The sequence below is a fragment of the Ranitomeya variabilis genome, chromosome 2 (assembly GCF_051348905.1).
Source record: "Ranitomeya variabilis isolate aRanVar5 chromosome 2, aRanVar5.hap1, whole genome shotgun sequence".
Classification (NCBI taxonomy): domain Eukaryota; kingdom Metazoa; phylum Chordata; class Amphibia; order Anura; family Dendrobatidae; genus Ranitomeya; species Ranitomeya variabilis.
Window position 1 is genome coordinate 329,626,059 of NC_135233.1, and position 21,571 is coordinate 329,647,629.

The 21,571-nt window shown below is 41.6% G+C and overlaps 1 protein-coding gene across 2 annotated transcripts in view; it reads right to left on the bottom strand.

Moving 5' to 3' along the window:
• The window catches only part of ADGRG4 (adhesion G protein-coupled receptor G4), a 153,114-nt gene that overhangs the window by 95,806 nt on the left and 35,737 nt on the right, over positions 1–21,571 (bottom strand). For both annotated transcript variants that reach the window (XM_077285287.1, XM_077285286.1), the window contains exons 2-3: positions 8,284–8,388; positions 881–1,474 (exon numbers count right to left, since the gene is read on the bottom strand). In XM_077285287.1, coding sequence (XP_077141402.1) covers positions 881–1,474; positions 8,284–8,388 — 699 coding nt within the window. The remainder of the gene's footprint in view (positions 1–880; positions 1,475–8,283; positions 8,389–21,571) is intronic.

Genomic DNA, 21,571 nt, shown 5'->3' on the forward strand with positions numbered 1-21,571 from the left:
CATTTAATTTCTCTCCAAATTTCCAAACTTCTGTACACAAACACTTATTAAAGCCTCTTGACCTCCTCAAGAGATCACTGGGTTTTTAAATCTACTCCACTTTCCCCATATTTACCACTTCAAATCATCTCCTTCTCCTTCTATAACCATTTTATATATGCAATTCAGGGGCTCCCATTTTAGCTTTTCACTTTTTTTTCTGTATGGTGTTTGCCTATATGCTCATGCAGACGTCCGTGGATCTCAGTCCCATCATGAACCACAATGCATGGACTGTCCATGGGTCCCCTGACCCAAGTGTCACATCTTCGTAGAAATAGACATAGCCGTCACTCTCCTGTCGGGAGACCTGAACCAAGATCCACAGATTTCTGCATGATCCCTTACTCCCATCTTACTAGATCTGCATCTTTCTTTTTTTTTAGTTTATCTCTAAATGGTGCAAAAAAAATCTTGTATTGATTCTAGATTCTATATACACCTCTGAGAATAGATCTGCTTTCTCTTGTGCATAGTATATGCAATGTATAGTAGTAAATATGACAATCTGCTATGAAGTCAATCTGTATTCAGAGCTTCATGGAAATACCAACATGGCAAAGACAAAGGCTTTCAGGAGGCTTCCAGGGTAACACATCGGCATCCCACGATCTTGGCACCTCTGATGAGCCATCACACTGAACAAGACCATTCAAATGCTGATGTCAGTGAATGACAGTAGCATCTGTATGGTTAAACAGAAGCAATCAGAGCTGACTTCGAACCCTACCACTAGACACAAATGCCCATTTCATACACGCGCACCCAACGTAGGATCTACATGAAAATCCTACCTCGGAAGGGTTAATGTTAGAACTTTTTTGTTGAATATGTTACTCACCACAGCGCAGTTGCAAGTCCTTGGGAAGATATCTAAAATTCCAATCCTCTTTTGTCCAGCTGATTAAATTTCCTTCCATACAGTTAAGCAGATTTTCTTGAGACCTTGTATAGTTCCACATTTGGTAGTTGTATATATCTCCGGACATGGTGGTAATAGCAACTATTTTGATCTGACCTTCACTATTGGAATGTTGAGCTCCCAAAACAAGACTTCCATTGCCCATTATCTTTCTCTGTTCAGTGGTAGCACTAAAGACACGTGTCTCATTCACGTAAACCTCCAGCAGATTTGTTTGCTCCTTCCACATTAAACATACGGTATGCCAAACATTTTGATTCAAGACTGTGTTTACATTATACGACTTTCCCAGGATGAGTATTTCAAGCTTATTGATGTGCCTACTAAGACTGATCTCAGAGGTTTCTTCATTTTGACCACAGTAAGAAAATGCAGTTGAATGGGCATTATTTCTATAAAATATATCCAAGCATACTGTAATTTCTGATAAGGCTGGAATGTCGGTGAAGAGTAGTTTTCCAACATCATTTTTTCCATCAATAACTGCTTTCTGTTTCCAAAATGAGGTTGAATCTGCAAATACAGAAAAAGGAAATTTCTGAGTCCATAGAAAACTAAAGCAAACATCTTGGATATGAAAAACTAATTTCTTACAACTGAGCTCACAATTTCGTGATATAAATTACGTACACAAGAATGTGGCCAATTTCATTATGTAGACCCCGAGGAAGCATAGCGTAACATTTTATGCTGCAATATGCACATTAACAATAAGGCAGGTCCAGGTGAAAGTCGCATGGAATGATGAGTAGCTCAAGAAGAACAGCTGAACCGTCCTACCAGATTTATCATTCAGCTGACAGCTATCTATTGTGTATAGCGGGGGAGGCTTAAAGCCCCTCTACACATTATATTAAAATCTGTTGATGTTGGGAAGGTAAGTGTTGGGCAGTTTAAAGTTAAATATCAGACTATGTTCTCTGGGAGATAATATGCCACCAGAGACTTTGGGCTGCAACTTTCTCAACTCTCTTTCCATTGAAAACACATGAACGGTTGGATGACACCTATCACATGTGTATGGCTAGCTCTACTTTGTTCTGCAATTTCTTCTCCAAAGTAAAGAGAAACTTTGATTTATTTCCCAATTCATCACTATATTCGCCAATAATGCTTGTTAAATGGCACTGCCCATAATGGCGTTCATCAGGTTTCGCCAAGGATTGAATATTAGCTCTATGTCAACAATGTCAGACGTTATAAAGGAGAGTCCAAACAGATCCATTGATGTAGATGTGAACATAGACTTATAAACCCATAACAATATAGAAAGAGCAACACGATCAATAGTGATAACATGTATTAATTTTATTTAAATATGCTAATAAAAATTATAATATAGAAAATGAAAAAAAAAATGCTGAAAAAAGGACAGGGGTACTGTATTCCCTGTCACACATGGAACATGTAAACAGTGACAGTACACTAGAGCATCAGACCATCATATCATAAAAAGATAAATGCTTAAATGGCACCATGAACCTAAATATCAGCATGTAATCATAAAATACAGTGGGGAAAAAAGTATTTAGTCGGCCACCAATTGTGCAAGCTTTCCCACTTAAAAAGATGAGAGAGGCCTGTAATTGACATCATAGATAGACCACAACTATGAGAGTATGTGCACACGTCAGGATTTCTTGCTGAAATTTCCTGAAGAAAACCGGAAATTTTCTGCAAGAAATCCGCATTTTTTTGTGTGTTTTTTTCCCGTTTTTTTAGCATTTTGCAAGCGTAATTAGCTTGCAGAATGCTAAAGTTTTCCAAGCGATCTGTAGCATCGCTTGGAAAACTGACTGACAGGTTGGTCACACTTGTCAAACATACTGTTTGACAAGTGTGACCAACTTTTTACTATAGATGCTGCTTATGCAGCATCAATAGTAAAAAGATATCATGTTAAAAATAATAAAAAAATGGTTATACTCACCCTCTGCAGACAGCCGATCTCCTCAGCGGCGTCCGTTCCTATAGATGGTGTGTGCAGGACCTTCGATGACGTCGCGGTCACGTGAGCGGACACATGAGCGGTCACGCGACCAATCACAAGACAGCGACGTCATCGCAGGTCCTTCACCACACCATCTATAGGAACGGAAGCGGCAGCATGCAGCCCTGAGAGGCGGGAAAACATCGAAGGTGAGTATATGACTATTTTTTATTTTAATTCTTTTTTTTTTGACCAATTATATGGTGCCTAGTCCGTGGAGGAGAGTCTCCTCTCCTCCACCCTGGGTACCAACCGCACATGATCCGCTTACTTCCCGCATGGTGTGCACAGCCCCGTGCGGGAAGTAAGCAGATCAATGCACTCCTAGGTGTGCGGAATCCCCGCAATTCCGCATATTTAATGAACATGTTGCTTTTTTTTCCGCAATGCGATTTTTTCGCGGAAAAAAATGCAACATTTGCACAAGAAATGCGGAATACACTTAAAATAATGGGAGGCATATGTAAGCGTTTTTTTCGCGTTTTTATCATGTTTTTATAGCGAAAAAGCGCGAAAAAAACACGAAAAATACTGAACGTGTGCACATGGCCTCAGAGTCAAAATGAGAAAACAAATCCAGAAAATCACCTTGTCTAATTTGGCAAGATTTATTTTGCAATTTATGGTGGAAAATAAATATTTGGTCATTAAGAAAAGTTCATCTCAATATTTTGTTATACAGCTCTGGCAAAAATTGAGAGACCACTGCAAAATGTTCAGTTTGTCTGATTTTTCTCTTTATAGGTATATTTTTGAGTAAAATATAAATTGTTCCTTTATCCTATAAACTTCTGATAACATGTCTTCGAATTTCCAAGCAATAAATGTTGTATTTTTTTTTCTGAAAAAGAGAAATGGTCAAACATTTTTTTTTAAAAAAACAGTGCTTTCAGACCTCAAATAATGGAAAGAAAACAAGTTCATAATCATTTAGAAACAACAATACTAATGTTTTAACTTAGGAAGTGTTCAGAAATCAATATTTTGCGGAATAACCATGATTATTAATCACAGCTTTCATGTGTCTTGGCATGCTTTCCAGCAGTCTTTCACACTGCTTCTGGCACAAAAATTTAAGCAGTTTGATGGCTTGTGACTATCCATCTTCCTCTTGATTACATTCCAGAGGTTTTCAATGGGATTTAGGTCTGGAGATTGGGCTGCCCATGACAGGGTTTTGATGTGGTGGTCTCTTAATTTTTGCCAGAGCTGTTTAGTATAATACACAGCCTATAGTCCTCAGTAGAGTATAATGCAGCCGCCATATAGTATAATGCAGCCCCCATATAGTACATATAGTATCATGCCGCCCCCATAGTCCTCCATAGAGTATGATGCAGCACCATAAAGTATAATGCAGCTCCATAGAATATAATGCAACCTCCATAGCGTATGATGCAGCACCCACAAAGTGTAATTTCAGTTGCCATATAGTATAATGTAGCCCCCATAGAGTATAGTGCAGTCCCCATAGAGTATAATTCAGCCCCATACAGTATAATGCAGCACCATGCCGTATAATAGGAATCAGCAAAATCAGAGCAGGATACATCACTGTAACATCTTAAATATAGTCCCTTGCCTGAATAGATGGGACTTGGGTAGTACCCATATGGACACTCCTATTCAATGTACATGACAAAAACACCTGGAGTGAATAAATCCAAGAAAATAAGTACTTAAAAAGTTTTTCTCTTTATTAAATTACAACAAGGCACAAAATCAACAGGATAGTATTATGACAGAAACTGTTTCTACAGAGAGGGATTAGTAACAACAGAGATGTGTGGGTCCTGGATACAAAGTATATTTAATGAGGTGGGTACAGCATTAATTATCATATTACATTATAAGGTGCTAGTGCTACAATGAACAGACATTTGCATGGTTTTGTATCAATATACCGGTCCTAAATGGACAAAAACGTGCAAAGTGCTATGTGCTATGTGCTAATATGGTACCATGCTGCCATCTATCCAATGCTATGTATCTACGCTCTTACCCATTATCCCTCTTCGGCCCCCCGAAGAAGCCATTGCGAAATGCGCGTTGGGGCTACACGTGTGGAGTCCTGAAGAGGGATAATAGGTAAGAACGTAGATACATAGCATTGGATAGACACTTAGTGTAATGAACCCCATAATCCTCAAGAGGGTATAATACAGCCCCTATATAGTATAATGTAGCCCCCAGATAGTATCATGCAGCCTCCATAGAGTATAATACACCCCCATAGAGTATAATGCAGCTCCATAAAGTATAATGCAGCCCCATACAGTATAAGGCAGCCCCATACAGTACACTTAGTATAATGAACTAGATAGTCCTCAATAGAGTATAATGCAGCCTCCATATAGTATAATGCATGCCCCATAGAGTATAATGCAGCCGCATACAGTATAATGAAGCCACATATAGTACACTTATTATAATGAACCCCTCTAATCCTCAATAGAGTATCATGCAGCCCCCATATAGTATATACAGTATATCACACAGCCAATAGTCCATGATAGGGTATAATGCAGCCCTTATATAGTACATATAGTATACATATAGTATAATGAACAGCCCATGGTTCTCAACAGAGTGTAATGCAGCCCCAAAGAGTATAATGCAGCTCCAAAGAGTATATATAGTATAATGCAGCCCCCATAATCCCTAATATACGTGAGTATGATGCATGATAAATATGATGCAGCCCCCATAGAGTAAGATGCAGCCCCATAGAGTATGATGCAGCCTCATAGAGTATGATGTAGCCCCACAGAGTATGATGCAGCCCCTACAGAATATGATGCAGCCCCCATAGAGTATGATGCAGCCCCATAGAGTATGATGCAGCCACCATACAGTATAATGCAGCTCACGGCGCGGTGGTGCCACTCTGCATCCCAGAGCTTCCAGCTAACAGGACAAAATCATGATAGCAAGCTGGACAAAAAAAACAGTGGTAACAAATAAGCTAGCAGGGACTTAGCTTTTGCTGAAGTAGACAGGTCATCTGAAAGATCCAAGAGAACTGAACCAGTACTAGGACATTGACAGCTGGCATCAAGTAACGATCTGAGTGGAGTTAAATAGAGCAGCCAGCCAAGGCCTGAACGAGGTCAGCTGGGGAAGGAACCTCAGAACCAGCAGCTCCACTCACAGCCACCAGAGGGAGTCCATGGACCGAACTCGCCGAAGTACCATTCATAACCACAGGAGGGAGCTCGAGAACAGAATTCACAACATACAGCCCCCATATAGTATAATGCAGCCCCCATATAGTACATATTGTATAGTGCACTCCCCATAGTCCTCAATAGAGTATAATACAGTGCCCATATAGTACATATAGTATAACTACAGCCTATAGTCCTCAAAAGAGTATAATGCAGCCCCAAAGAGCATGATGCAGCCCCATAGAGTACGAAGCAGCTCCCATAAAGAATGATGCAGCCCCCATAGAGTATGATGCAGCCCCCACAAAGTATGATGCAGCCCCAATAGTGTATGATGCAGCACCATAAAGTATGATTCAGTCCCCTAAAGTATAATGCAGCCCCCATATAGTATAATACAGCCCTCATACAGTATAATGAAGCCCCCCATAGAGAGTAATGCAGCTCCATAGCGTACATATAGTATAATGCAGCCCTCATAGAGTATAATGTAGCCCCCCATAATGTATAATACAGCCCCATACAATATAATGCAGCCCACTATAGAGTATAATGCAGCCTCATAGAGTATAATACAGCCCCCCTTATAGTATAATGCAGCCCCATAGAGTATAATACAGACCCCACAGAGTATAATGCCGCCCCCACAGTACTGCAGTATTTTGGCCACCAGGTACTCACTTATTTAAAATAAAAAAATCTATAAATACATGCTCACCTCTCCCAGTTCCCCTGCTGTTTCACTCTCTGCAGCCCATCTCCTCAGCAGTTCTACTGCTGGCACAGTGTGGCACCTGACGAAGTGACATCTTTGCGCCTGCATCAGATACAGAGGTGGAATGATGGGAGAGGGAGTGTCACCTGCTCTCTCCTCCATCATTGTTTTCAACTGTATTGGCATCTATTATGTTGATACAGTTGAATGCAAACTGCGGGGGGATGGCACTGGGTCTCCCTTACTCACTGACCCCATAATAGCAGCGTGGTGTGCTGCTATTAGCAAAACACCACTTGTTGGGTGACCCTCGAGGGCAGTGGAAGCCCTAGGCAAATGCCTAGTTTGCCTGTCCCTAACGCTGGCCCCACACTCCGTACATGTTATAGAGCATCATAATGCTAGCATAATACCATGTGAATGGGTCCTTCAAGTCTGTGTTCAATATCATTAATTGAACTGAACAAACAAAATGGCACTACGCAATATACCAATAGACAAGTGTTGGTTGAAAAAAGCCACCTTTATTTGTACTCTTTGTACTCAAAGTTACAAATACATGGAAATACACAATGGCATTTTTCAAAAATGGTTTCAACTGTGCCAAATCTTTAGTGTACCCACTTCAACTCCAATCTGCCAATCTGTATTTAGGAAATATTGCCCTTTTTGATTAATATGGCACATATTATGCCACGTTCCAAAACTAGACGAAAGACTGAGACCAATGTGTCACATGTCACAAGTCAGTGTAAAATGTTTGCACAAATTAGGACTTTTTTTGCATGCTAAAGGCTCATTCAGAAGTCTGTTCTTCACATACAAGTTCTATCCATGATTTTCACACATAGAACTTGTAGCTATGTTAGTCTATGGGGCTTTTCACATGTCTAATTTTTTTTGTCAGATCAAGTTCGGCAATCTAAATCTATGGGTCCGTGAAAAAAATTGGACAGCACTTGGATGGCATCCTGACTTTTTATGGACTGATAGATAGGAGAAGAAAGAAAATTGTTGTTTTTCTCATACAAGAGAACCTGATATAACTCAGATCAAACCTAGATGAAACGCAGATGAAAATCTAATAAAACTGAGCAAAATCACTGATCAAACTAGGACCGTTTTTCTTGAACGTGAAAAAATGGACGTCTGAATGAGAATTATGTCACGTTTCCCAAAATTAGAAAAGAGCAGGAGACCACTGTATATTGTTGCATCTTAATGTAGACTTTTGAACAAATTGCTACTTTAATGCATTTAAAAAAAAATGATTTCCAAATAATTTGTTTTCCACACCTTTTTTTAAGACCACCATGACTTCTCTAGAAAACACAACCTTTTTGCAATTTTTATGCGGAAATAGAATAATAAATATGTCATTAATCATGCCCCAAAAGGTTAACCAGGCCCCGTATCCAGTTAATACATGAAGATGCATGATTCATCTTACCTGTTGATTTTGCTAAACCGATGGGTAATGTCAGCATGAAGAAAAGATGCAAGAGATATCGATATCGACTGGTCCCTGGATCCTTCATTTTAATTGCTTTCACATCTAGAATGGAGAGAAATTGGTTTATGGCATGTTCTGTTCTTTGTCTTCTTGTTATCGTGTTTGAACTTATTATCAATGCAGGATATTGAATAAACTGAATATACAAACAAGATGCAGCAGGAACAATGTAGGCACCGGATCAAAACCTGTTCTGGATGAAATTTAAAGGGGTTGTAGAGACTTTTAAAAACATGGCTGCTTTCTTAAAACATTGTCCCATCTGACTCTAAATTTTGTGTGATAGTTGTCTCATATTCTCCTATGGACTTTAATGGAGCTGAACTCCAGTGGCATAACTATGGGGGCAGCAGCAGTCACTGTTCCAAGTGAGCTCTGCAGTCCAGGGGACTTTCAGCCTTCCCTGCCACAATAGCCAGTACAGGCTCCAACATACAGCGTTCTGATGTGGCTGATGTGTGGTACCAGGGTCTGATCATTTATCAGGTCACACTGGAAGTTTTCTCAGAAAATTTGTATTTTGCACAATTCCATAAGCCAAACCAATAACAGATCATCAAAATGAAACCACTGATACTTGTATGGTAGCACTATCTGCAATAATCAAGCAGAATAAACAAGGTACATTTGAGGAGCTGGTCTTGTTCTAAAGACTACTGGACCAATGGGCATCTACGAGCAGAACATCTACATCTAGAGCGGAATCTACGGCTCTAAGGGATGCAGACTTTTTCCAGCACGGAGCATCGGTTACGTTGAACATATTGTTGTGTTTAATGGAGATTTGCTTGCTCATCAGTTTAAGTGCACTAATTTCACCTGGAAAGTGTTTAACCTCTGGAATCAATATTTCCATTCACTGACAGTATGCAGAAGAAGACCTGTGAGCTGGATCTTATCTATACATAACATAAAGGTTAAAGGTACCTTCACATTAAGCGACGCTGCAGCGATAGTGACAACGATGCCAATTGCTGCAGCGTCGCTGTTTGGTCGCTGGAGAGCTGTCACACAGACCGCTCTCCAGCGACCAATGATGCCGAGGTCCCCGGGTAACCAGGGTAAACATCGGGTTACTAAGCGCAGGGCCGCGCTTAGTAACCCGATGTTTACCCTGGTTACCAGTGTAAAATGTAAAAAAAACAAACAGTACATACTCACATTCGCGTCCCCCGGCGTCCGCTTCCTGCACTGACTGAGCGCCGGCCCTAACAGCAGAGCGGTGACGTCACCGCTGTGCTGTGCTTTCACTTTACGGCCGGCGGCGGCGCTCAGTCAGTGCAGGAAGCGGACGCCGGGGGACGTGAAGGCGAGTATGTACTGTTTGTTTTTTTACATTTTACACTGGTAACCAGGGTAAACATCGGGTTACTAAGCGCGGCCCTGCGCTTAGCAACCCGATGTTTACCCTGGTTACCAGTGTAAAACATCGCTGGCATCGTTGCTTTTGGTGTCAAACACGACGATACACGGCGATCTGACGACCAAATAAAGTTCTGAACTTTCTTCAACGACCGGCGATATCACAGCAGGATCCTGATCGCTGCTGCCTGTCACACTCAACGATATCGCTAGCCAGGATGCTGCAACGTCACGGATCGCTAGCGATATCGTTTAGTGTGAAGGTACCTTAAGGTAAAAGTCTTGATAGTGTCTCAGAGGACGCCACAATTGAGCCATTGTTTCATATGAGTCTGTACGTTGACTCTTGCTGCATGTTAATTAGTGAATGCATGCTGACTACTTATTGCATCAGCCCATTGCAGTTTACTAATCTACACAACTGAGGATAAATATGCAGATTATTTGAATAATTTAACAGTGAAGATTCACCTCCCCCCACCTTCCTCTAATCCTGTGAAATAATGTCCTGAATGGGAGCTGTGGAAATAAAAAGTCTCTGCCTCCCTCTGCAAAGAGACTCTCTTCAAGAACAGCCTAAGGAGCCCCTGCTCTATCTGGTGGAATACAGGTCTGCTCCTCTGCCCATCACTGAACTCACAAAGAAGTTTGGAGAACCCCAGTTGAGACTGTACTATATGTGGTTACTGGCTGGATCTTGATACACATGCTACGGTCATTATAGTTAACATCTGGTTGTGAGCAACTATCATAAGACTGTTGTTGCCAGCTGGAGTTTAATACATGTACTACAGTCATGATATCTATTGTCTGGATGTGAAGAACTATCTTAAGGACTGTTGATGCCAGTTGGAACAGGAGACATGTGCTATGGTCATGGTATGGAGCATGGATGTTACTATAGACTAGACTGGCAAGAGATACAAAAGCTGTGGGCCAACCAAAAGTTGAGAGACAGTGGGTATCGCCTGGTACAGGGCCAGTGCAACTATTGGCCCCAGGATGGGATCTTGTGGACTGGGGATATTGCATTGTGACCATCTACCCAGAATTGCGGTAACATCATGGATGTAAGGATTATTAAAACAGTTGCATTATTAACCCAACTAGGTGATTATTCACAGTACAAATTAGTAATATTTATTGTATTATACCTATCCAGGTACATCCACATTTCTAAATTCTAGAATAACAATAAAACCCCAGTCAGAGGTCTTTCATACTGCCAAATCATATCTCTTGCTTTGCCCTGAGGAGTGGCAACACCCCGAAACATGGGTCTGCAAATTGAGATTCTGCTTTGGCTTTTATGCTTAGGCTAAGTTCACGTTAGCGTTCGGAGGGCTTTGCGGAGGGCTGCGTACTTCCTCTGTTAAGCTCCGACTACTTCCGCATACTTCTGCATGCGTCCTGTGTACCTATCTTTAACATTGGGTACTCAGGACATGCGGATGTATGCGGATGCATTGTTTCGACTCACATGCCGACCGCACGGGAACACAGCAAGTTGCTTTTTGTGCGGACGGTGGGCACGTCAAAACGACACATCCGCATACATCCACATACATCCGCATGTCCTGCGTACCCAATGTTAAAGATAGGTACGCAAGACACATGCAGAAGTAGGCGGAAGTAGGCGGAGCTCAACAGTGGTAGTACGCAGCCCTCCGCAAAGCCCCCGAACGCTAACGTGAACTTAGCCTTAATCATGCGGCAAGGCTTGATATTAACTTTGAAGATTATTTCTTCCAACAGGTGACACCAGAGTTCAAGTCCTCTTCCTCTCCGAATTTTCATATAGAACAACAATGAGATTTACCACTGAATGACACTCAAACGTGAAAAAAAAACATCAGTAATATGTGCAGATGCTGCTCTTCGACCCTCCGATCTAAAAACATAATGGAATAACAATCTAAAGTTTTGGGTCCTTTTCCATCCACATTTTTCATAGACCTAACAATTTAACCCCTTCACCCCAGAGCGATTTTCCATTTGTGCACTTTTGTCCCCCCCCCTCCAAGAGCCATAACTTTTTATTTCCAGCGATATAGCCATGTGAGGGCTTTTTTTGCATGATAAGTTGTATTGTTGAATAACAACATTTATTTTATTATTTTATGCACTGGAAAGCGGGGAAAAAATTCCAAGTGCAGTGAAGCAGGAAAAAAAAAAGCATAACTCAATTTTTTTTTATTTGTAATGTTCTTTATAAGGTAAAAAAAATTACCCAGCAATACAATTTTCCAGGTCACTGCGATAATGACGACACCAAATATGCATAGTTTTTTATTATTTAAGTGGTAAAAACATTTTGGGAAATTTGTAAAAATAAATTTTGCTTGTGTCGCCATTTTCTGCAAGCCGAAACAGTTTCAATTTTCGGTCGATGGATCTGGGTGGTGTTTGTTTTTTGCACCCTGTTTTTACTCATACAATTTTGGGGTAGATACAATGTTATTGATCACCTTTTATTGCGTTTTTGTGCTATTGAGGGTGCCAAAAATTGCAATTCTGGTATTTTGATTTCTGTTGTCGTTACGCTATTTACTGATCGGGTAAATTAATTTTATATTTTGATATATCGGACATATAAGAAGGTGAAGATGCCACATATGTGTATTTTAATTTTATCTCTTAATTGGGGAAAAGGTGAGTGATTCGAACCTATTTTTTATTTTATTTTTTAAAACTTTTTTAAACTTGTTATCATATTTGTTAGTTTCCTTAGGGGCTTGAATTTGCAATCATCCAATAGCTTGTGGTAAATACAGTAATACCACAGTACTGCTGTATATAGCAAAAATAACAGTCTTTTATGAGCGCCAGCCATTTTGAGTAAGGAAATGACAGACATGGGGTCTTCAGCTTTCATGGCAATCCATCAGCACTTTGCGATCACGTCATGGGTACGCCGATGGGTGGTTAGAACAGCGCACCCCCTGGAACACGAGTTGTGAATGCCACTGTCACAAATTGACAATGGCATTTAACAGGTTAACAGCCGCAGGTGGAAGGATGCCCAGCATGTGGCCATTAGAGCCAGATGATGGATGAATATCACAGCCGTGATCTGCTGGGAAAGATGTCAGGGAACAGGCATTACTTGTACAATATTAGATGCAATTAGTATTTAACCACACTTTATTATTTTACTGGAAGAGTTCATGTGCAGTTTACTGGGCCAATAATTACAATACAAAATATTGTATTGCGTTTTTTTACCTACAGATTTTCCGCATCTAGTTCAAGTCTACAGGGAAGAACAACACACAGAAAACTCAGCGTAAGATGCTGCATTTTTGAAGCCACCAAAAGCTCATCATGGGAATGTATCCTTAAAGGGAACCTGACAGCTACTACATGAGATTAGTCAGACAGGCAAGTCCTTTGCAACATCTCCCCGCCCATTGCCCTGGAGTGACAGGTCACTTCCTATACACACATGAAAGGAGAAAACCGTCACTCCAGGGGAGAACCTGCCAGAGACCCCCACAGCCGACTAATCTCCCATGTGGCTCAGTCCTCGATGGCTTTTAAATTAAGTATTCCTCTAAAATGCCGCAGCGTCTCAGAGTCAAACATACGTGACTGAATTTATCCTTGCTGCTCGAGGATCTGGAAGAATATATCAGCTGTTAGGTTTCCTTTAAAAGTCCCCAAAAATGGCTCTTGGAGGGTGGATGTTAAAAGAAAAAAGGAAAAAAAATAAATGGTGGCCGGAAGGGATTGAATTATTTACTGGATAAAACATTCTCAACATTTACAATATGTCAGGTTTGTTATAAAAAAAAAAGTAATGAGATTTTTTTTCATAGGTTGTGCAAAGTATCATAATCTTCTCCAACTTTTTGAGACAAGTGATCAGTGGTATTCCATGTCTTAGAAGACTTTTCCTTTATAGACATATGGGGATCCTGAAAAATCTCCAGATCTGTGATACATTTGCGTTATTTTACAGTATGAGAACTCTCAGACAGTGAACTATTACTAAATATGTAAAGAATAGTGTAAAAGTATAGTGCAGAAAGTACCCAAGACTCAATAGTTTTCTACATGGCATCATTAATAACTATTGAAAAACTTACCCATTCGCCTTCAATTAGGATTTCTTTAAGAAATATTAAGAAATTACATGTTCCCATATTCTATTCCTATACTGATCCTTCTCCATTCAGCAGTAGACAGTATAGTATCAGCGAATGATCATTGCTTCCTGACATACAACACGAGACGTCGTCATATAGCCTTCAATGGGGATCTGGGCAGTGGACGAGTGCAGGGCACTGTTATTCTCATATATCAGCCATCCTCCGTCCGGCTGAGTGTTTTTTTTCTGTCTCTCTTTACAAGTGGCAGATGTGTCATTATTTATTTTTCAGAAAACTAAATATAGTTGACTCAATGTATATTCATTTGCCGGCAGCCACTGTTTGACTTCACATTCTGTCCTATGCATTTATCTATATTGTCTGATCAACTTGTAGTTAATAAATGCAGTGAGAACCGGTCTGCTGAATTACGGCTTTTAGACTGATAAACTGCTGGTCGATGGGCAATATTAGCTGATAGATTGCAGATTGTTATAGAGGACTGTAAATACGAAGGATTGGACGCTTCACCTCCGTGCTGGCAATCACTAAGAATATTATTTTCTGCCACATATTCCTGTGTATAGTGCCTTACAAGCCACTCAAATATTTGTTATCTATAGTACATAGATGAAGAACCCATTTAGTAATTCTGCCTTCTTTTGATCCTCAATGACTAATTCCCTGTTACAGGTCATGCAGACAACCGGATTTTCGGTCTAAGGGTACTGTCTCACAGTGGCACTTTGGTCGCTACGACGGCACGATCCGTGACGTTCCAGCGATATACATACGATCTCGCTGTGTCTGACACGCTACTGCGATCAGGGACCCCGCTGAGAATCGTACGTCGTAGCAGATCGTTTGAAACTTTATTTTGTCGCTGGATCACCCGCTGTCATCGCTGGATCGGCGTGTGTGACGCTGATCCAGTGATGTGTTCGCTTGTAACCAGGGTAAATATCAGGTTACTAAGCGCAGGGCCGCGCTTAGTAACCCGATGTTTACCCTGGTTACCTTTGTAAATGTAAAAAACCCAAAAACACTACATACTCACATTCCGATGTCTGTCACGTCCCCCGCCGTCAGCTTCCCGCACTGACTGTGAGCGCCGGCCGTAAAGTAAAAGCAGAGCACAGCGGTGACGTCACCGCTGTGCTGTGCTTTACGGCCGGCACTGACACAGTCAGTGAGGGAAGCTGACGGCGAGGGACGTGACAGTCACCGGAATGTGAGTATGTAGTGTTTTTGGTTTTTTTACATTTACAATGGTAACCAGGGTAAACATTGGGTTACTAAGCGCGGCCCTGCGCTTAGTAACCCGATGTTTACCCTGGTTACCCGGGGACTTCGGCATCGTTGGTCGCTGGAGAGCTGTCTGTGTGACAGCTCTCCAGCGACCACACAACGACTTACCAACGATCACGGCCAGGTCGTATCGCTGGTCGTGATCGTTGGTAAATCGTTTAGTGTAACGGTACCCTAAAGTGTGATCCGACAATACATCGGATCGCACTCATACCAATATTATTCTATGGGGCCGTGCACAATTTGCATCCGTAAATGGGATCAAACTCTGATCAGAGTGTGGTTAACATAGTAAGACCGATTTTCTTGGATGACAGAAAATACGGTCTTGTGACCCTAGCCTTAACATTAATCATTATACTCACTTGTTTGGATCTTGGTGTTTTGGTATTGATACATTTACTGAATTTATTGGGATTTGAGACTCGCCTCGATGTACTTTTTCAATGCTAGCGCTGACCCCACAGATTTATATGTTCTAAATGTCTTTTTTTAATTAATAGTCTTTCTAACAGAAGGTTTAAGCCAATTACAATTTAATTTTTGTTATGTATACCTGGCTGTCACCTATAGGAATACATTTTGCCTTCTTAACCAATAAAGATTTAAATCTCTCCCATTTACAATTTCTATCAACTAATTGTTGTGTTACCCTTACACCGTCATTGTACCACTATCTACTGTACTATACTATAGTATATACCATGTATCGGACAATATTTGCTCACAGTAAATATCTAAAGTGCAGCTTTCAACTTGGGATAATTGTCCTTTTTAGGTTGGCGCTACACTGTAACTTTGGCAATGACACATGTCATGTGGCCAAAGTGTGCTACGTAGTGCCACAAGTGAATGGAGTCGCTTTGCATCCTCCAGGATACTGTGACTGCAACAAGCAAGTAGCAAAACACCTGATGCGGTTGGACGTTTTGCAGCTTACTGTGTTCGCAGTATACTCGGGGTTACAGAGAGTTCTATTCTCATCCATTTTGTAACTCAAATTCGGCCAATAAAGTCTACGGGGATCCATATAACACAGATGACACTCTGAAGAAAGACTTTCTTGTTGTGAATTCCGTTCTCGGGCTCCCTCCTGTGGTCATGAGTGGTACTGTGTGAGTTTGTTCTTGGGCTCCCTCTGGTGGCCTTTAGCGATATGGCTGGGCTCAGCTGTTTCATCTGCTAGGCTGGGCCTATTTAACTCACCTGGACCTTTACTTGTCGCCTGCTGTCGGTGTATTCAGTCCTGATCCTGTGCTCTCCTGAATATTCCTTGTGACCAGTCTCCTGCTATGAGAAGCTAAGTTTGCTTGTTCAGTTTCTCATTATTTATTTGAAAACGTTTCTCATTATATGATGAGTTCAGCCCAGCTTGCTTTCATGTGATTTTTTGCTTGCTGGTTAGTTCTGGGGTGCAGAGTGCGCCCCTCACATCGTGAGTCGGTGTGGGGGTTCTTGTATTCTCTGTATGGTTTACTTTTGATAGTTTTTGTACTGACCGCACAGACACCTATCTTTATCTGCCTATCTAGTATTAGCGGGCCTCATTTGCTAAACCTGTTTCATCTCTACGTTTGTGTTTTCCCCTTATCTCACCGTTATTATTTGTGGGGGGCTATCTAAAACTTTGGGGATATTTCTCTGAGACAAGTGAGGTCTTTGCTTTCTCTCTAGGGGTAGTCAGTTTCTCAGGCTGTGACGAGGCGTCTAGGTTTTCAGGTAACGCTCCACAGCTGCCTTTAGTGTGTTTGGATAGGATCAGGATTGCGGTCAGTATAGCTTCCACATCCCCAGAACTTGTCCTATATATTCAGGGTATATGTGTCAGGTCAGTTTGAGATCCTACCACCAGGATCATAACACTTTGTACCTCAAAGCTCCATCCAAGTTTCATCCATTTTTAACTGATCCATTGTGAAGAGTCAGCGGTGTGAGGCAGTGACTGGTGTTACATATGAGGGTCGTTGTATGGTCTCAGGATGCGCATGGAGGCGTATTGAGCCATGGGAGTGCATTGCAGTCACACGAGTTGCTGTGATTGCAATTTGGAATAAAAGTAAAAGTTAGTCTTGGGCAAACCATTTGTACAAGGCAGATTTTAGAAAACCTGCTCTGGGCTTTTGTGTTTTGAAACTGACTACAGGATGGTAGTGGTGCAGTCCGTTTAATTCCTGGCCAGGTTTTCCATGTGGTTGAAGGCCACAGATTCAAGTTAAAAACCCTGCAGTATAGGGTTTGGTTGTGTCAGGTTCAGAGTCAGTGTCAGTCCAGTGTTTGAAGTAGTACAGAGCAGGAGGCTCTGCAGCGCTCCATCTGTGTGAGGTAACACAGGCAAGCGGAGCCAAACAGCCAAGGCAGTTGGAAGGCTTGGCACCCACAGTATAAACAGCAATGTAGTCGCCCACGGCAACTGGTCTCCAAGGTGGACTGGCATGTTTATTGGCTGTAATCCACAGGATATGGTTACCAGCTGCGATGCGGAGGATATAGTGTGTTGTGTTTTTGTGAGTTGAACATTAAAGAGACATTGTACACTGCGGTGCAGTCGCCAACGGCAACAGGTCAGGAAGGTGGCCTGGCATGTTTACTGGCTGTAATCCAGAGGATATGGTTCCCAACTGCGATCTGGAGGATATCGTGTACTGCGTTTTTGTGAGTTGAACATTAAAGAGACGCTTTGCTTTGAACTTTGCTGGGTCACTGCCCCATCACGGCATAGGGTGCTACCACTGCACTACAGCAGTTTAAAGAAAGTTCAGACAGTCTACTTGCTTCAGTGAAAAAAAAAAGAATGAGAAAAAACTGGGAGCAACAAGGATGACACCTGAGAAAAAAAATCAGTCTTCTCTCATGGATGGTAACAGTTACACAAATGTGTGAATGTAGCCCAAGAGGATGGCAAGACTATTTTCAGCCATCATGAATGGACCAGAAGGCCAAATAGATTTATTGTATTATTTTCAGGAGACTACTGTCAAGGTATATATTTGGGTATTTATTTTACTTACAGTATATACCGCCATAAATTTCCCAGCACTTTATCATCACTGTCCCCAATGGAAATTCCCTATCAGTATGTCTTTGTAGTGTGGGAGGAAAGAGTGGCACTTGGAGGAAACCCACGGAGAGAACATACATACTCCTTGCAGGCGTTGTCTTTGGTGGGATTTGAACCCAGGATTTCAACGCAACAGGGCTAACCACTGAGCCACCATATCTGTGGTATTCCAGTAGTGACAAGAATTTTGGATGAACTCTGCTTTGGCGTTGAATTGTGGAGGTGAGAGTAATTTCAAAGAGGCTGGTGTTGAAAGTGACTTCTGAGAACATGGTGACCTTCCTCCTTCCTGGATGTTAACCAAACCTGGTGTGTACAGCACCTTACATAATAGCTAATGCAGTCAGTCATTTACAAATACCCAACTACTGTCATATACAGACTAATATTGTGTATTTCATGCACATAAATTCATGTAATTCTTCACCACTTCACCACTGACTGGTGCAAAGTAGAAAGAACTCTGTCGTCAAAAAATGAGGCAACAAAGGGTAATAATTTCCTTACACTCAGGAAAGCACTTATTCACCCTGCACAAAAGAAGACCTTAGTGATTTTATAAGCTGAAGTTGACTGGTAGAGTCTTATACAAGTTAGTATGCTACTAAGTATAGTATGACATTTTCACTTTCATGTTACAATACGTTATCCTATCTACTCCTCAGTAATTCATATATCATACAAATAAGAATAATCTACTATTAAAAAATTCATAGGGCAAAGAAGTACGCTTTGTGACAGGGTCACTGGCATGGTACATGAAGGCAGATATATGTCACTGCGCATAATGGCTTCAGTGATGTGAAACCAGAGTATTTTCCTCCAGCACACTACGTGTTGTGAGGGTTAAATTAAAATTGCATACATGGGCTGGTTTTAGGTGGACATCTATAGAGCGGGTGGGAAGATGTCCACCATATCTCCACCTGCAGAGTCGGCACAGCGGTCTGCTAATAGAATCTGTGTGATGTCACGGTCATGTGATCAGTCACACGGTCTGGGTTTAAATGGCTGGCTTTGAGAGGCAGTCTGTGTGTTGTTTTGGAGAGGAAAGACTCTAAACGGTGACTCCAGGTGGAGCTGAAGACACATGGTGGTCTGAGAGGGCGAATCCCTCAGATAGTTGGACTTTGTTATACGTTATCTTTTTGCTTTGCCGTTATGCCAGAAAGGCCATGTTTACTTTGCTGAACCCTGCTATGGTTTGTGCTGTTCCACAATAAACCAGCAGGTGATTTACCACAAGAAGCGTTCCTGTGTCTAACTTGGGAAGCAGCTGAGCGAGTCAAACCCTGACAGCTTTTATAGACAAAGACATTTTGAGACTATCGACATACACTGTAAAAGCTAGTAATATTCACCATTATATGTAAGAGAGTCCTGAACAGATGCTTTAATGATTACTAATATCATATGATAAATACGTCCCACGCTTTCTTTTTATATCATTTTTTTCTGTAGCAGTTGATTCTTTAACCATTGTTGATGCAATATAAAAAGAAGATGCTTCTATGATCTTCTGTAAGTTAGTGTAGAAGCTATATCAGTACAATATTGCAATACAGTATGTACCGTCCACCAGGGCAGGCATCAAGAATTTCTGGTCCCTATACAGCCAAAGCATCTTGGCCACTGCGCCCTTCCAATATAATATGCACACAATATACACTGCTTAAAGAGAACCTGTGGGCAAGATTTTGCATGTTAAAGGGTGTATCTGGGGTTTTACAAAAAGCAAAAAATGTATCTAAGCACTAACAGGCAGGTAATTGCAGCTTGCCTACCTGCTGTGCCCAGTGCCGTTCTTCCCCGGCACAGAGCGCTCCTACCGGGGATTCAGCTCCCACTGCTGACGTGACAGGGTGGGACTTCCGAAGTCATTGTGACTGACAGCCGGATCACCCAGTAGGGATCCAGCTGTCAATCAGAATGACGTTGGAAGCCCCACCCCATTGACAAAGCTGACCGGAAAAAGAAGCATTGGCTCTATAGACAAGGCGTCAGCAGAGGCTTCTGAATTCCCTCCAGGAGTGCCTGTGACCGCTCTGTGCCGGGGAAGAACGGCGCTGGACACAACAGGCAAGTAAGCTGCAAATACGTGCCTGTTAGTGCTTAGATAAATTTTTTTTTGTTTTGGTAAAGTCTTGGATATCCCCTTTAAAGTAAAGGCATGGCCATTGTGGTGCTGTTATACAGATTAGGTATCTTTACTGAAGAAATCCGTATTGTGATTGTTCTATAATCCCGCATTTGAAGTTTTGATGTAATAAGCTTTAGGCGCATAGTGGCGGGACTGTGGAGAGAGTCTTTGGCTCCTATCCTGACCTTCTGCCAGCTTCTGGTGTCTGCCTCTTGTTTGAAAGTACACACTGGCACTGCCCTCGCCACAGGCGGTACATGATCTCCCAGCTATCTTCAATAAAATGGTGCTAGTGGCGGCACATGCTCAGAGTGAGATTTAGGCTCAATGACGAGCCGAGAGCTCAATCTGTGCATGCGCCACCACTTATGCTATTTTATTGAAGACCACTGGGAGATCAATCTGCACATGCTACACTCGTGGCTAAAGTGATACATACAAAATTCCCAGCCGAATATAGAACCAGGTGTTTAATTGAGGTTGTAAAACTTCGCATCATGCTTATTCCTAGTGAGCAATTCATTGCAGATTTCATTCTTTGCAATGAAATACATGCACTTACACACTTTGGCATGATATCAATGAGGTTATTAATTGTTATCTTATGAATGTCCTTCCTTGATTTATGCATTTGGTCACAAAAATTATCAAGATCCGCTGCTGGCAGCTCCCTTTGCAATTGCCGATCACTCATGTTATTGATGTGATCGATGGCAGAAGAGTCCAGGGATGGCTACAGGCCATGATAGCACATAAAGGCCACAGAGGTTGCTCACAGAGTTACAAGTAACATGCGGCCTGGTATTGTGTTGAAAAATACCTCTTGGGATACTTTCCTTTTCATGGTATTGCCCACGAGATATCCAGACCAATCTTCAGCTATAGTTGAACAGGATAGACCTCCATTCCAGCCTTCATTACCATCTTACTCTGAAACATGATAGCCTTTGACAGCTGTGGTGTGAGGGCAATGGACTACCTATAGCTGAACATCTGGCTTATAGCACAATGTCGCGCAAACACCTCTTGATGGTTTGTGTAGACTTGGTTGAACACCTTATCCTTGGTACATGACGTCTAAGTTCACTTACAGTACAGAATAGATCACTACATGCCATTCTTCAAATCTCACAAGACCATGTGGACAAGGCCATGAAGAACCTATTACAAGGAAATGTCTCACCATACAGATCTTACAGTTTCTTGAAAAAGTATTCATACTCCAAAAACTTTTCCAATTTTTAACCTTACACCCACAAACTTTTA